A 14,740-nucleotide genomic window follows, 5' to 3' on the forward strand; every position below is an offset into this window, starting at 1 on the left:
TAATATTGAAAAATCCTATTTTCTGCATTGAAGAGATTAGGGGAAGATTATTTTTTTGGCCAACGTCCTCTCCCCCACCCCCCGGCCCGTGGAGTCAATGAAAATATTTTTTTTGTTAAGCAAAACCAAATGAACTGATCTTAATATTGAAAAATCCTATTTTGAACAAATGATTTTCAATTTTGAAATTTATTTATATTTAATTTGAATGTGATACTTCATGTATAAAAATACCAGTGCAGTTAAAAAATGTTTATTTATAATAATGAATTCATCGAAAGTGGCAAAATACTTAAATGTTGAAATATTTACAAAATAGTAAGAGATTGTCTGTCTTTAGCTGAAGAACTTGCTAACAGCTCGACCAAAATGGTTCCTATTTACATTGAAGTTTCTTAGAGGTCCATAAAGGTTTATATTATTTTAACTATTTTGGGTTCCCATCACCCTTCCAAGACAAATAGCACCTGAAAAAAAAGTCATTTTTCTTAAATTGTGCTTACTTCTTTTGAAAAATGCTAAAATTACTTTAGAGGCCTCTAAGGGTGTAGCCACTAGTAATGAATAATAGCGAAGTCTTATCCGGTGAATGAATTGAAAACTTAAAATGGAATTAAAACAAAATGTTACTCATATTGAAAAAAATATATTTGTAGTAAAATGATCGGTAAGAATATTTCATCCAAAGAAAATCTATTTAACCCCCACTCTTCCAGTCAGTCTAAAAACCTTTCTATATTTTCTTTGTCAATAATAACATTAAACATTAACACTGCATTTGTTTATAATTAGATCAGTGTGACCTAATAAGCGCATTTGACTGGAAGCTTTCACCCGACTTTATGGAATTACGCGAGTTTTAAAAATAGATTTTCTTTAATGAATTATTCAAACCTCAGTAAAAGTGCTTTAATTAAACCTTAAAATACAAACTGTAAAATTATCTTTCAATTTTTATAGTAAAAAAGGCTGATTTTTGTAAAAAAAAATTTTAATTTGCAATATTTTTTATACAAGCATTTACATGACAAATGTTTTGACCTAAAAATTTCCTAATTTTTTTAAAAAAAGCACACACATCATTTCTGTTAAAGTTTAGAATAAAACTTTAGAAATTCTCTTCTATTAAATTTGTTAATTTTTTTTAGTAATAAATTTTTATATCTTATTTTGGTTATTTCCAAGATAAGAAGATCTAATGTTTTTTTTGTAATGTATATTTATGTCTTAAGCTTTTAATTGCCTAATTTATCCATTACTTATGGGCATTTCTGTTACTTAATGGCATTTTGAATTTCTTAATTCAATTATTATTTGATTATTAGAGTTTATATATGTTTAATTATAATCCAAATTGAAGAAATTTTAGCTTTTTCTTGCCCTATTTATAAATTTTCAAAGTTATTATATTTAGAATTTTATTGCTACACTGAAAAAAAAACATTTTTTGACAGTGTAGCTATCCTTCCAATAATTTGAACCGAGTGATTTACTTATCTAAGTTACCCAGTGATTTGTTATCCAATATTAAAAACTTAAGTTTATTTAAAAATTAAATATCTAGAATTTATCCTAATATATGTTGTAGATTTAGAATTTATTGGATGTAGGTTGTGATCTTATTTGGAAAGTTTCTTTACATTTGAAATTATTTAAAAGTTTATCAATGTTTTAAATTTAGACAATTGCACTTTTTGTGATTTTTTTTCACTTAAATTATGTAGTATATAAAGGGGAATGTGCAAAGATAAAAATTGAAGAAGGGGATAGGTATTACTCTCAAAATCTTATGGCAATCAGAAAAAAAGCTTAATAATTATGCTTTTATAGACGCAAATTATCTTGCACATAATTCAAACCAAAATTTTCTCAATTATCTCGAAATAGAAGAGTTTTCATTTTGTCTCATTTGACAGTTAAAGTACTTTTAAAGTATTTTTTTTTTCATACATGTAAAACGGATTTTTGATATATAAAAGTCTAAGTCAACAAAGAAAGGTTTCATATTGCCTAAAGGGCTTAGGAGTAATTAATCATCTCTGCTAAGCTTAATCCTTTTTTTCAGATCTCCCTTTTATTGAAATAAAAACCTTGCACAAATACTTAAATTTAAACTAGACCTATTCACCATTATTCATTATCATTAAAACCATAATATAGTAAACAGATCTGTGCTTTATATTCAATAGTCATAAAAATAAATGCATTTGTACTTTTAGAAATTGTTATTATTTCTTAAAATAGCTACTCTATGACTTTTGTCCAACTTTATATCTTTTTGACAACTTAAGTCAAATAGTGGAAAGCTAAATGTGTCAAGTTTCCAAATAATCAACAACACCATATTATAACGCAACACTAAATATATTTGATGATCACAAAAATATAATTGAAACAACTAAACATCAAGGATTACAATTCTTCATAGTTCATGTGGGAAAGTCCAATATATCCATCAGCTGAACATCCAGTTATCTGATGTCCTTGTTCATCCCTAGTTGCACTGCATCCTGAGCTTGATCCTCCTGGTCACATGGTAGTTTTAATATTTATTAAAAATTTTCTATTAAGAAACAACATGTTTAACTTATTCCAATGCATGTTTGTCTGAATGAACATATTAACCATTAACGGTCGGGGGGGGGGGGGGAGGCGTTGAACGCCCCCCCATCCTGTTTTTTCTATCTTATTATCTGTGTGTGAAAGATAAAGAGCCCAAACTGCGTGACTTTTGAAGTATAGGTATGACACAAAACTGAGAGTTGGGATTTTGTTAATATCTCCATCCTGGCGGGCACAGGACGCCAGCAAACCTGGCAGGGTCATCCAGGTAAAGAGCGAAAAATATTTTTTTGACTAAAACAAAGCATTTTATCATACCAAAATACTAAAATATCCTCTAGTAGTACATCCTTATATGAAATACAGGTGTTCAAATCACTTTCAGGTTCCAGGTATGATCCTGTAGGTCCTGATCCTCCAGGTCTCCAGAAATCTTTAAAAGGCTCCTGTGGCCTCAATTTTTTGACTTGGAGACTTCAAATTTTAAACTTAAGCTTTTCTGACATGTCTACATAACGTATTAAAAAAAAGATCAGCCGCTGTTTTCCCGCCGACCGCCGACTGCGGAGGCTGGCAGCTGTCAAGTAGAGCTGCGGCCGCTGAAATTTATATTTTGATAATTCTAATGTAAAATTACACAAAGATAAAAATTTTTTGGAAAAAAATTGTTCTTATAGCTTCAAAAATAAGAAAATTACAGCCGTTTGAAATTTTTAAGTGAAAAAAGACCTAAAAACAAAGGTTGTTAAATAAAAGGGTGAAGGGCGAAAATTGACTTAGACTTATAAAAGGGACGTGCACAAAAAAATTTAGCCCTCTAGCTCTAACAGGAACTGAGATAATAGGGGGGGGGGGCGTTGAACGCCCCCCCTGATCGATTAAGGTGTGGCAAGGAGCCCGACTGTAAAGGGTTAAATGAGTATCTACCCTATTTGCCACTTTAACAGATGAATTACAATAATGATATGAAAGTGTTCATCTTTGAAGAATAAATGTAGTTTCCTTGGCTGCTATGACATATAAATTACAATAATGATATAAAAGCGTTCATCTTTCAGGAATAAATACAGTTTCCTTGGCTGCTATGTCAGATAATAAGCTTTAAATTTTTATGAAGATTACCATGAACGCAAACAATCTATTATATACATCAAATTGTTGGTCCACCTGTCATTATTGCTTAATATAAGACTTTATCTTTAAATAAAAAAAAATATTTGTGTAACAAATCTTAAAATATGTATGTATAATATTAAAACTATTCCTGAAGGAATCCAGTAGTAGGTTAGGAGAATAGCTCCAGTAATGACCATGGCAAATGCTTTCATCCAACCAACCACAGGTTGTTCACTTATCTGAACATTTAGTTTTAAAAATCAATTGTTTTATTTTTAACACATATTTTTTTATATATTTATCTTAATACCTGTCTGCTGATTTGTGTTTCACAGTTAACAAGGTGATCTTTGTTCTTGTCAGATAATTTAAAATCATTTAGTGCATTTTTCTTACTCTCATTTTCCGAGTAAATTTCTTTCTGTTCATGAATGTTTGCAAAATTTTCTGACCTGCTCATATTTACAGCGTCTATATTTGTCTCTGACCGTGATTCATTTATGTCAAGATTTTTCTCTGATAGATTGTTTGAATTTAACAACACAGCAGAGTTTTCACATTCTTTAGCATTGTTTACTTCATTTAATTCTGTAGGATTTTGTAACTGTATTTGATCAGTGTTATACTCACAAACATCTAAAGAAAAATATATCATAGTATGAGTATGACATAATCTTTGCTAATACAATTAAATAATGCATGATTACATTATATGTTACCTTTTAATTGTTCATCATATTTCAAAGTTTCTTCAATACTAATTTGAGCCTTTTTATAATTGTGAATTGCATTTGTTACTTGCCCAACTTCCTCTTCACAAACTACAGGAACAAAAACATTAGCTTCCTCCTCCATATCATCTACATGTCTACTGAAAGCTATGTGAATTTCAGACATCTTTCTAGCTAGCACATTTTTATCAACAACTTCTTCAATGTGGACACCAGATTTTAGAGGTTCTGAAATTTTCCTGTTGATTTTGCTATCCCCTTCTTCAGTTATCAATGGAGAATGCTGATTTGAATCATTGTACGGTTCAGAATCAGACATTTCTTGAATTGAAACCTTAATTTAAGAAAATAAATATAGTTATTAAGTTTATTTTAATACATTATTAGTTTTTTACCTGACTTGATGTATGTTCTGGCATACTATTTCCTCTGATTATAGGTATTGAAACCCATGTTGGTTCACTAGATGTATTAGCTGCCTGTGGCAATGGAGATGGGCAATCTGCGGATTCATTAGTTATACAAATCTCTGGAATTCCGTAAGATTGTGGTTGTGGTGATATTTCACTACTTTTACTTGAGACTGCTTCTGACTTTGAATCTTCCAAAATCTGATTAGCAAGACTATCTAACTTATGCTTTACTTGAGGGGATAGACTTATATCATGTCTAATTGGGACTGTAGAAGTTTCATTACCAACTTGTTGAACTGACTCAGGCTCAAACAGTTCCTCAACAACATTAACCCTCTGCTGGAAGCACAATGTTTCAAGAGGAGGAATTCTGTCACTTAGACAAGGGCTGTCCTGTTCAATTAAAACTAGAGAATTTTCAAAATTTTGTATAAGTTCCTCAGGTGTGGCAGTAACAGGTTCATTGTTTCTTAGAACATTTTCAATATCATTATGGTTTGCTTCTAACTTACTCACAAATGCTTCCACCATTGGTTCCTCAACAACCTCTTGTTCTCTAGTATCTACATTCTCCACTGTTGGCCCTCCCAATTCATGAAACTTTTTATGCACAGCAGCACCTGCATGATCTTGACCTTGATTTCCATCACCTTTTTTGGTTAGTTGATCATTAAAGCTTTCTTCCAAAGCATCTTTGAATATTGCCTGAGAAAAACTTTCAATTGCATCCTGAAACTTGAGCACAGAGACAGAAAAATCTGGAAATAGTTCATCAATAACTCCAGAATCAAAAATATTTTCCTTATTGCCAACATTTTCTTCATTATTACCAGAGGATTTAGAATCTTTATTTTTATCATTTGCTAGTCGCTTTGCAGCAGGATATGGAGAACAAGATTTACTTTTCTCTCTCACCTCAGGACTAACGGTTCTCATCTTATTATCAAACAATTCTTGTAGTAATTGATAGGAATCTCTGATGTGTTGTGTTTCATCTTTTGATACTGCATTCTAAAACGAAAAGAAATTATTTGACCTGAGAACAAACAAAGCTATTAATTTAAAGAAATGTGTGACAAAACATTAATTTTAAACCTGATCAGTAGATCTTGATAAAACATCCTTTTCCTTCTCATGCTTTCTTGCATCATGTTGTATAACTCTACTGATGTGATCAGCTGATTTATTGGCTCTTTTAGAGTCCCTTGATGCTGATCTAAAGTTACCAGATTTGGAATCTCTAGATGAAGAACGCCTGTTGTTGAAAACTGCTGAATCTCTAGAGGCTGATCTTGATTTGGATCTTTTTCTTGCCATTTCAGTACCTTACAGTAATAAAATAAAATTAAGTAATAAGAAAACATATTGTATTTACAATTCTGGGAATTCAATTCTTAATGGGTTGTAAAAATACAGAGATGATCTATATATCTGTTAAGTAAATTGGACCAGCTATAATATTTGGTAAGAATTTGGTTACATTTTGGTACCAAAGTATTTTCTTTTTTGGGGGGGATAAAGCTAATCTTTGGAAATTTATATCAACCAAAAGTTTAGATACTCATTATTTTAATGAATCATATTTGATTAGATATAAAAAAATTTCATCATTGCCTAGATATCCCATTTGAGTTAGATGGATTAATGCGTCTGACAGTCCATCTAGGGTTATAAATCAATTAATGTATACCTTCTTTTCTAATGATTAGTGTTCCACATGTAATTACAGGTGAAAAGTCTTGTGGCAAAGGCTCTTCCTTTAATTCTCTGTAATTTGAATAACAGTTAGATAATTGTGTGGATGAAACTTTTGGGATCTGCCCAGTTCATGTTTAATAGTCCTGTGATCAATTATCTTCAAAAATCTATTAACTTTTGAAGGCTGATAGGTGCCAAACAGCTAAAATTGCTTATTGTGTTTGTACATCATTATGAGCAACAAAAGAAGGCCTATAAATAATCTGGAATTGCCAAGATCCAAAGATGCACAGTTAAGGCTTCACAGAAGAAAACCCATGAAAAATAAGTTTTTTTGTTCATATTAAGTGCATTATTAAGTAATGTCTATTACAGATTATTTGCAGGACTTCTTTTTTAAAAGCGAAGCTTTTCTATAATTAGGGTCGGTCCGTCCGTCCGTCCGTACGTCCGTCCGTCCGTCCGTACGTCCGTCCGAGATAGATAGCTTTTATTCGTTAATTTAGGCATGTTAGAATTGTCCTATCGATTTCAAACTTTGCATGATGATTCCTGTAGTAGTTGGGTACGATTTAGAAAGCGTAGCAACTCTATAATCATTACCAGAATGTCCGTACGTCCATTTTAAACATGTTGATTTTTCTACTTTTTTAACAACAAATTTTCAAGTGTTTTAATTATCCGTTTGATCTGATTTTTGGTATATTGATTCCTGGAACAACAAAGAACAATATTATAAGCGAAGCAACTCTATAATCAAGTCCAAAAATGTAAGTATGTCCATAAACATTATCCTATTTTAAGCAGTTTTTCAACAAATTTACCTACAATTTTGATTCGACATTTATACATTTATGTTCCGATTTTTCAGTTCAGATATTATACAAGTGTTAATGTCCGTTTGTCCTACCGTTTCAGTGCTTCGCTTTTATGGATGTTGTCATCCTTGTTTGGTTAAGAATTTGCTCAAACATAATGTATACACATTTAAAGTTCATAGATTTGGAGATGAACAATCACAGAAACAAAATATATACACCTTTAAAGTTATCAGATTTTAAAGATAATCAATCCGAGGAACATTTTACCATGATCCACTTTTTTCTCAATAATAAAAAGTAGATAACAAACCAAATAAAGGCTACCTTGCTGCTATCTTAGCATCCAATTCTTTGGTCTCAATGTGTTCTTCAATGACAAGATAATCTGCGTTAGAATTATCTTCTTCATCACTAAACTCATCACTGAGTATTTCAGTATTGCCCTCAGTTACAAAAGTGCTCTCCATTCTTTCTTCTTTTTGCTTTGATCTGGGTGTTAAAGGTAATAAGCAATTTAATTAAGGAAAAGATCTTCAAAGTATTGTAACAAAATTTTATAATATTCAATAGGAGAATCCTTATATCAATTTATGTAGAAAATACCAAGATATTATGACATGGGGAAATGTCGTCAATTTAGGTCTATAACATGGAACTAGTTAATTGGTCAGTTTGTTCATCCAGTAGAAGGGAATTGGTAAAGGGGGGAAATTGTTATTTTAGCCAAGTGCATAAAGAAAATGAAGATCTGGTTTAAGATCCAAGTACTAATATATCCTTTCTTATATTCTACCAAGAAAGTTTTACAAATAACAACCTTTTAATAACTGCAATAAAAATTATTCTTTTACACCCCAACCTGATAAACTAAAGCAAAATTTCAATTCTTTCTTTCTGAGGCAAAATTCTGATAACTTGCTGTTTTCTCTCTGTTTATATAAATTGTCTGGGTTACTGTTATTAACACATCTCTATGTTTCAGCCTGTTACAAACTAAACAACACTGCCAAGCCTCACTGTACGGTGTGCAAACAAAAAAACTGAGAATTTATATTTCCAGTATGGCTATGAAACCGAGTAATATCCGCTTGATTAGAACTGGTTCTCAGCCCTACGGAAAAATAATGAATAGCATCGTGTTAAAGACAATTTTCTACTATTATTAAAATTAAGAAAAAAGCATAAAATCAATCTTATAAACAGTTTTATTTTAATATCTACGGAAAACCATTTATAATAAAATGCAATAAATAACTATTCCAAAATTTGATATAACCCATACTATATAATTCTAAATTAAGTTTAAAAATTAAATCATAAAAAAACTATTATTAGTTTTATTTAATTTTATCTAATTTTTTTTGCTGTTATGTATTTTTTTGTATGTGTAAAAAAGCTTTCTTGTATGAGATGCGCTCTACACCAGGGAGGGAAGGGGCATTGGGCTGTCTATTAAACAAGTCCCCAAAGTTTTATAATAACGTTATTTTGTTCCTTGGTCAACAACTTTGGGATTTTGATTTTTTTGGTTGGTTCATTAAGTTGAGTGTCCAAATGTTTCAACCACTAGTTGTAATTTACACTGGGGTATTTTTGTGTTTAATTATTGGGGTTATACATCAATATATCGGCCATTGTCTTATCCCTTTAAATCCCTGGCTCTACACACAAATAAATACACACACACACAAATTAACAAAATACACAAAAAAGACTGGCGCACATTATTAAGAGAAGGTATTTTTTTACACTAAGCTCTTTCAAGGTTCATTGAAATTTAAAAGCTTTAAAATATATAATTAAAATCTGTTAAACTAATTTTTGTTTTTTAAAGCTTTTTGTAGCTTAAAGGTTTGTCAATGCTCAAGCAACAAACCTTTAATTTAACTCCCTTTGTTTTATAAGATCTTACCAATCTGACATTTTTATATTGGTCAAAACACTATTATTATTTTTGTTATTAGCGTCATACGCCTGACATAGTAGCAGTAGATATAAGTTTCCTATACAACTAGTCGCATAACTTATGAATGCAATTTAGCGCGCGGTCACATTTCAAACAAGGGATTAATGCATAGGACAATGGACGATTAATTGATCTATGCATTACCAAATGTATGCTGTCTTTTATATAGCTATAGTAATAAGTGTAAGTGTAAGATTTTTTTTTTGAAAAATAGATGTTAGTTCAAAAACTACAATATAACTTTTCTGTTAGTTTAAAATAAAATTTTTTGAATTTTCAATATAAACAATTTTTATAACTTATTTTTCCCTTTTTTCTTACTTGAAAGCTTTTTTGTTATAAAACAAGAATGACAACATTTCTTGAAGCGATGCACGAAGAAAGTAAAAAAGTTAATATAGCTTTAAATGCAGCAGGTTCCTTTTAGGATGTATCGTACATGTTACAAAAGCACTCGTTTTTTAGGTTTTAAAAACGATATGATAATTCTAACATGCCCAAATTAATGAACAGAGCTATACACTATAGACTTACGTACATAATAACACAACTACAGATTAGCTGCGCTGCAAAATGTATGATGTCAGTTTCAATTTGTAATTTGCGTTTTTAGGAAAATTTTTGCAATACATATTACTAGCAATAGTTTTATATTTGCGCATGTAATAAGGTGGGAATATGGCAAATGAAAAAAACCTTTTTTTAACTATAACTCCTCCTCAAGTTAAATGTATTATTAGTTTTTCTTAAGATTTCAATAACCACTGAACCTAGAGTAATATTTCAGGGATGTTTCATATAGGGTCCGGCATGGGTTCATGTTTAAATAGTTTAAGTATTTCTCAAAACAATTAGAAATAGATTTTTGTCATATTTTTTACAACAAAAAATGTTGTTTTTGACCTCGAATCATAAACATCAAAATAGCAGAGATTGAAGGTATAAGACAATGGTCGATAGATTGATGTACATCCCCATTGATAATACACAAATTAACCCTTTCTGTAGCTAGATTACAATTAGTGGTTGAAAAAACGTTTGGACAAACAACGTAATGAACCAACCAATCAAAACTCAAAAGAAGTCCCTAAAGTTGTTAAGCCAACGAATAAGAATACGTTATTGTAAAACTTTAGGGACTAAAATAATAGGCAGCCCAATGTCCCCTCCCTCGCTGTCAAAATAGTCAAACAGCTTTCAATCTAAGTGAGGCGTGGCCATAATTAATCAAGACAAAATTTTAAAAATTTAATTGTTTGAATAATTAAATTAACCCAGTAATCTTAAGAGATAAGACAATGGACGATAAATCATTTTAAATCCCCAATGATGATAATCAAAATAAGCACTTCTGTAAATTAAAATTATTGATTGAAAAGTATTGACACAACCAGTTTGAAACCAACCAATCAAAATAATATAAAAGTACCCAAAGTTTTTAAGCTCCTTCATTATAACATTGATTATAATCGATCTATGGTGTTACTGTGAAACAGTTTTTAAATCAATATAAAGTATACACAATCAAACGTTTTACTAATATCCAAAAGACATTAAATATAAAATAAAACAAATACAATACTACAGTGGCGCATCTAACAACTGATATAGGATATACTTAAATATATTGACAGAGGAAAATCTATCGTCAATTAAGCTTGCTAATATGGACCAATTTATTGGCCCAGTAGTAGGGAAAGGGATTGGGTAAAAAAGAGGTTATATTGTTGTTAGCCAGCTGTGAATACCACTTTATCAGAGTGTAAAAATCTGGTGCTACATCCAAGTAATAATATATCGATACATCTAGGTGCCATGTATTTGAAGGGGGGGGGGGGGGTTCTTATTTTAGCCACCTGTGAATATCACTTTATCAGAGTGAATAAAAATCTTGTGCTACATCCAAGTAATAATATATCGATACATCTAGGTGCCATGTATTTGAAGGGGGGGGGGGGGGTTCTTATTTTAGCCACCTGTGAGCATCACTTTATCAGAGTGAATAAAAATCTGGTGCTACATCCAAGTATTAATATATCGATTCATCTAGGGGCCATGTTTTTGTATTTTAAGGGGTGGGGAATTTAAAACAATCTCAAGACTTAAAATATATATATCAATTGGTTCAGTGATTATCCTTACTACTTTATAAAATATTATTCATAACTAGGGTTGGACTGGATATCTGGCTAACGTTCGATATCCAGTAAATTACCAGATATCCGGCCGGATATCCGGCATATAAAAATCAGCCTGATATCCGGTATCCGGCCAGATATTGAAAATGGCCGGATATCCGGCCAAACCCTATTTATAACTCTAATTAAGAATTACAAATAATTGTAGATAATGGGTTTACGGACAAAAATTAGATAACATCTTGAATTGCTAAGTGTGCAAATTTGTGTGCTAAAAATTACATCATACAGATTTGCAAAGAATTTTTGCATAGTTACAGAGATGCGAGACATATTAGCACCTGAAAGGTAACAATACAGGGAAAGAGTAATTGAAGATGAAGTATTCTTCCCTGAAGCAATTTATTTTTGTAAGAAAGTTATAATTATACTATATCTTTAAATTTATAAAATTACCCCTTTCATGTATTAAATCATCATTTGAAAAGTTTTGACACTCTAAGTTTGGACTTACCAATCAAGATAAAAAAAAACCGAGATGTATAAGCCAACAAAAAAGAGAACATTTTTAATCATTTAAACATTGGGTACAAGTATAATATACAGTCAAATGTCTTCTCCCTCCCTGTCTTTTGTGCATTTTTACCTTAGAACCTTTATAAATATTTGAAACAATTTTGAAAAAACTTACCTAAAATAAAAAAGATAAAGAATAAAAATTACAATACAATTACAAAAATAGGACGATAAAGGATTTAAAGAAAATCTATTTTTTTAAATTTAAGCAAAAATATCATTTAACGTTCAAATCCGATTATGTTGACCGTCAGAAACATTAGTTTTCATACAAACAACAAAATATTGTTTGTCATTTTATTTAATAAACAAGGATGAAAACATCTATAAAAGCGAAGCTCAACATCATTCCAAGTTTAAAAACTATAGGACAATTCTAAAATGTCTACATTAATGGAAGAATCGTTAGACAGACGTACGGACATACATAACCAAAATGTAGAAAAGCTTTGATGTAAACAAAAAAAAAATCTTATTTGCCATTTCTTTAAATTGCAGGGATCATGAGGGATAAGACAATTGACGATAAATTAAAGTACATCACACATGATGATAAAAAAATTACCCCTCCTGTAGATATATTATTTGTTTAAAATTCTTGAAAATTACTTTTTTGTAACCAAACAATCTCAATTTAATATAAGTATCCAAAGTTTTAGGTTCAACGAATAAGAAAAACATGGTTATAAAACTTTGAGTACCAGTGTAATTTACAGTCCAATGTCCCCTCCCTCCCTGGTAAAAATGTCTCAAATATTTTGTGCAGAAATGTAGAAAGCAAGGTAAACAATGTTGGCGCATTTTTGCCAGAACAGATACTCTATCAATTAAGGTTTGTCCTTCCGTCCGTTACTCTGTCACAATATTGGACTGTAAATTACACTGGTACCCAAAATGTATATCCATTATCTATAAATTGCCCAATAACTTTGGGTACTTTTATTGAATTTTGCTTTGTTGCTTGAAACTAATTAAGTTCGAGAATACTTTTGATCTACAGAACGGGTAGTTTTGTTTATCACCTTAGGAGATGTTCATCAATTAATCTTCCATTGTCCTATCCATTAAGATCACTGAAAAGAACCAGGTGTTGTGCAAAAAAAAACGTATTTCCCCGAATGTAAATATTCATTTTTTGGAAAAAGGTAAAATTTAAGACTAATAAACTTGTTGACCCTAAGAGCTAGAAAAATAAAACATAGAGACACTTTTGTTAATGTATTCTAAATATTTCTTGTTTAATAGACAAATAACTTCTAGATTCAGCATAATTCTAATTGTTCATTTAGGTATGATAATATTGTCTTATAGATTTAATACTTGGAATGATGAGAGGATTCCTGTACAATTTAAGTATAATTTAAAAACTGCGTAGCAATTCTATAATCATTATTACAAACACTGTATGTTCATTAAATTGATTCAAAAAAAATAAATATATTGAATAATAATTGCTAATTTTCAACTATAGAGTTTCAGATTTTTATAAGACCATTTCATTATTCGTTGGATCAACAACTTTGGGGACTTTCATTGAATTTTGATTGGTTGGTTCATTAAGTTGAGTGTTTAAACGTTTCGACCAATAATTGTTATCTACAAAAGGGGTAATTTTGTGTACCATCATTTTGGATCTTTTGGCCATTGTCTTATCCCTTTAGATCCCTGACAAGCGCTACGGACAGACAAAGTAAATTATGAAGCAGCTTCGCTACTAAAGAACAGTCTTATATTCATTTGTCTGTTAGCGTCTAGACAACTCAACTTTAATCTTCATAATAAATGGGTAAAACTCAGTAATATAGGAGAAGAGAATTAAAAAATAATAATAAATTCTTTTTCCCTGGTCCTTTACATTTTAAAATCTGCAATTTTTGGCAATTTTACTTATTGGGACAAAGTCACTATTCAATATCCTATCCAATTATATAAAGCAGTATTTTTTTTGTCTGAATCTAAATTTCCAGAAACTGCTTGTCCGAATAGATTGTACTTTTCAGGGAAGCTTTATGAATATCCCTAAGTGGTTTTAGGCTGTTTTTCTGACCTCCTTCGCCTCCCCTAGAGGCTAGGAACGAGGCAAATAGACTTTCATATAATGTATATGAATCTGTTTTAGATAAACAACTTTCATATAGTTTGGTTGGGGTTCTTACTTTAAAAGGACATAAACAAATTTTTAGAATGTCATATACAAATTAGAATTGTTTGTCCTTATAACATTCTTATGAAACACAAAAATGTAAGGAAGTACATATTACTTAAACTAACAGTGACTGCGTCCCTAGCATTTAAAATTGATTAATATATTTTGTTACCAATGAAATAACATCTTTTAAAATAGGTTTTCCCCTTGCATCTAGGTGCTCTGTATTCGACGGGTAGGGAAAGTATAAAAAAAGCATAAAACCATCCTAAAACTTAAAATCTAAATATTTGAATAGCCTAAAACTATCACAGGACATATGTGGACCTATCATAAATTGTATAACTCAATAGGTTCGGTTTTTATCCAAATCTTAAGCTACAGACAAATATACATTATTATTTTGTTTAAGAGGATAAATTGACGTTTATAATTTGTATATGGATAAGTCAATAGCAAACATAAGATTAACTTGTTTTACAATTACAGCTGTACAAAATATTCAAAAATGAAATAAAAAGAATAGATATACTCATTTAAAGAAACAAAAATACATAGAGACAGCGTGCAATG

General features: G+C 30.5%; 2 protein-coding genes and 2 long non-coding RNA genes across 5 annotated transcripts in view; 2 read left to right on the plus strand and 2 right to left on the minus strand.

The window, feature by feature from the left end:
• Window positions 1–14,740, minus strand: part of LOC145305407 (unconventional myosin-XVIIIa-like) — a 201,893-nt gene that overhangs the window by 183,702 nt on the left and 3,451 nt on the right. The gene's annotated exons all lie outside the window — the stretch shown is intronic.
• LOC145306272 (uncharacterized) lies at window positions 41–1,746 on the plus strand. The gene is made up of 2 exons (XR_013874944.1): window positions 41–280; window positions 1,455–1,746. It is a non-coding gene; the product is annotated as an uncharacterized LOC145306272 (long non-coding RNA).
• On the plus strand, window positions 465–1,048 carry LOC145306271 (uncharacterized). The gene is made up of 2 exons (XR_013874943.1): window positions 465–667; window positions 900–1,048. It is a non-coding gene; the product is annotated as an uncharacterized LOC145306271 (long non-coding RNA).
• LOC145306269 (uncharacterized) lies at window positions 2,300–8,383 on the minus strand. Of its 2 annotated transcripts, none has more exons than XM_080148341.1 (9): window positions 8,201–8,383; window positions 7,666–7,830; window positions 6,513–6,589; window positions 5,918–6,147; window positions 4,805–5,833; window positions 4,398–4,743; window positions 3,989–4,314; window positions 3,825–3,917; window positions 2,300–2,523 (listed from the first exon to the last, which is right to left on the minus strand). In XM_080148341.1, the coding sequence occupies exons 2-9, from the start codon at window positions 7,806–7,808 to the stop codon at window positions 2,413–2,415; spliced, it is 2,355 nt and encodes a 784-aa protein (XP_080004467.1). In that variant the 5' UTR covers window positions 7,809–7,830; window positions 8,201–8,383; the 3' UTR covers window positions 2,300–2,412. The 2 variants fall into 2 exon arrangements, with proteins under 2 accessions (XP_080004467.1, XP_080004468.1); XM_080148342.1 differs by having other exon boundaries at window positions 7,666–7,823; window positions 8,201–8,334.

The sequence above is a fragment of the Acartia tonsa genome, chromosome 14 (assembly GCF_053477335.1).
Source record: "Acartia tonsa isolate MP-2025a chromosome 14, ASM5347733v1, whole genome shotgun sequence".
NCBI lineage: Eukaryota > Metazoa > Arthropoda > Copepoda > Calanoida > Acartiidae > Acartia > Acartia tonsa.

What these genes read in the sequence shown, in the direction of transcription:
- LOC145306269 (XM_080148341.1), bottom strand. Translation starts at nt 7,808, where the DNA reads ATGGAGAGCACTTTTGTAACTGAGGGCAATACTGAAATACTCAGTGAT. An exon ending in TATCAAGATCTACTGATCAG is followed by an intron (nt 5,834 to 5,917) that starts GTTTAAAATTAA and finishes TTTTCGTTTTAG; the next exon opens with AATGCAGTATCAAAAGATGA. An exon ending in AAACACAAATCAGCAGACAG is followed by an intron (nt 3,918 to 3,988) that starts GTATTAAGATAA and finishes CTAAATGTTCAG; the next exon opens with ATAAGTGAACAACCTGTGGT.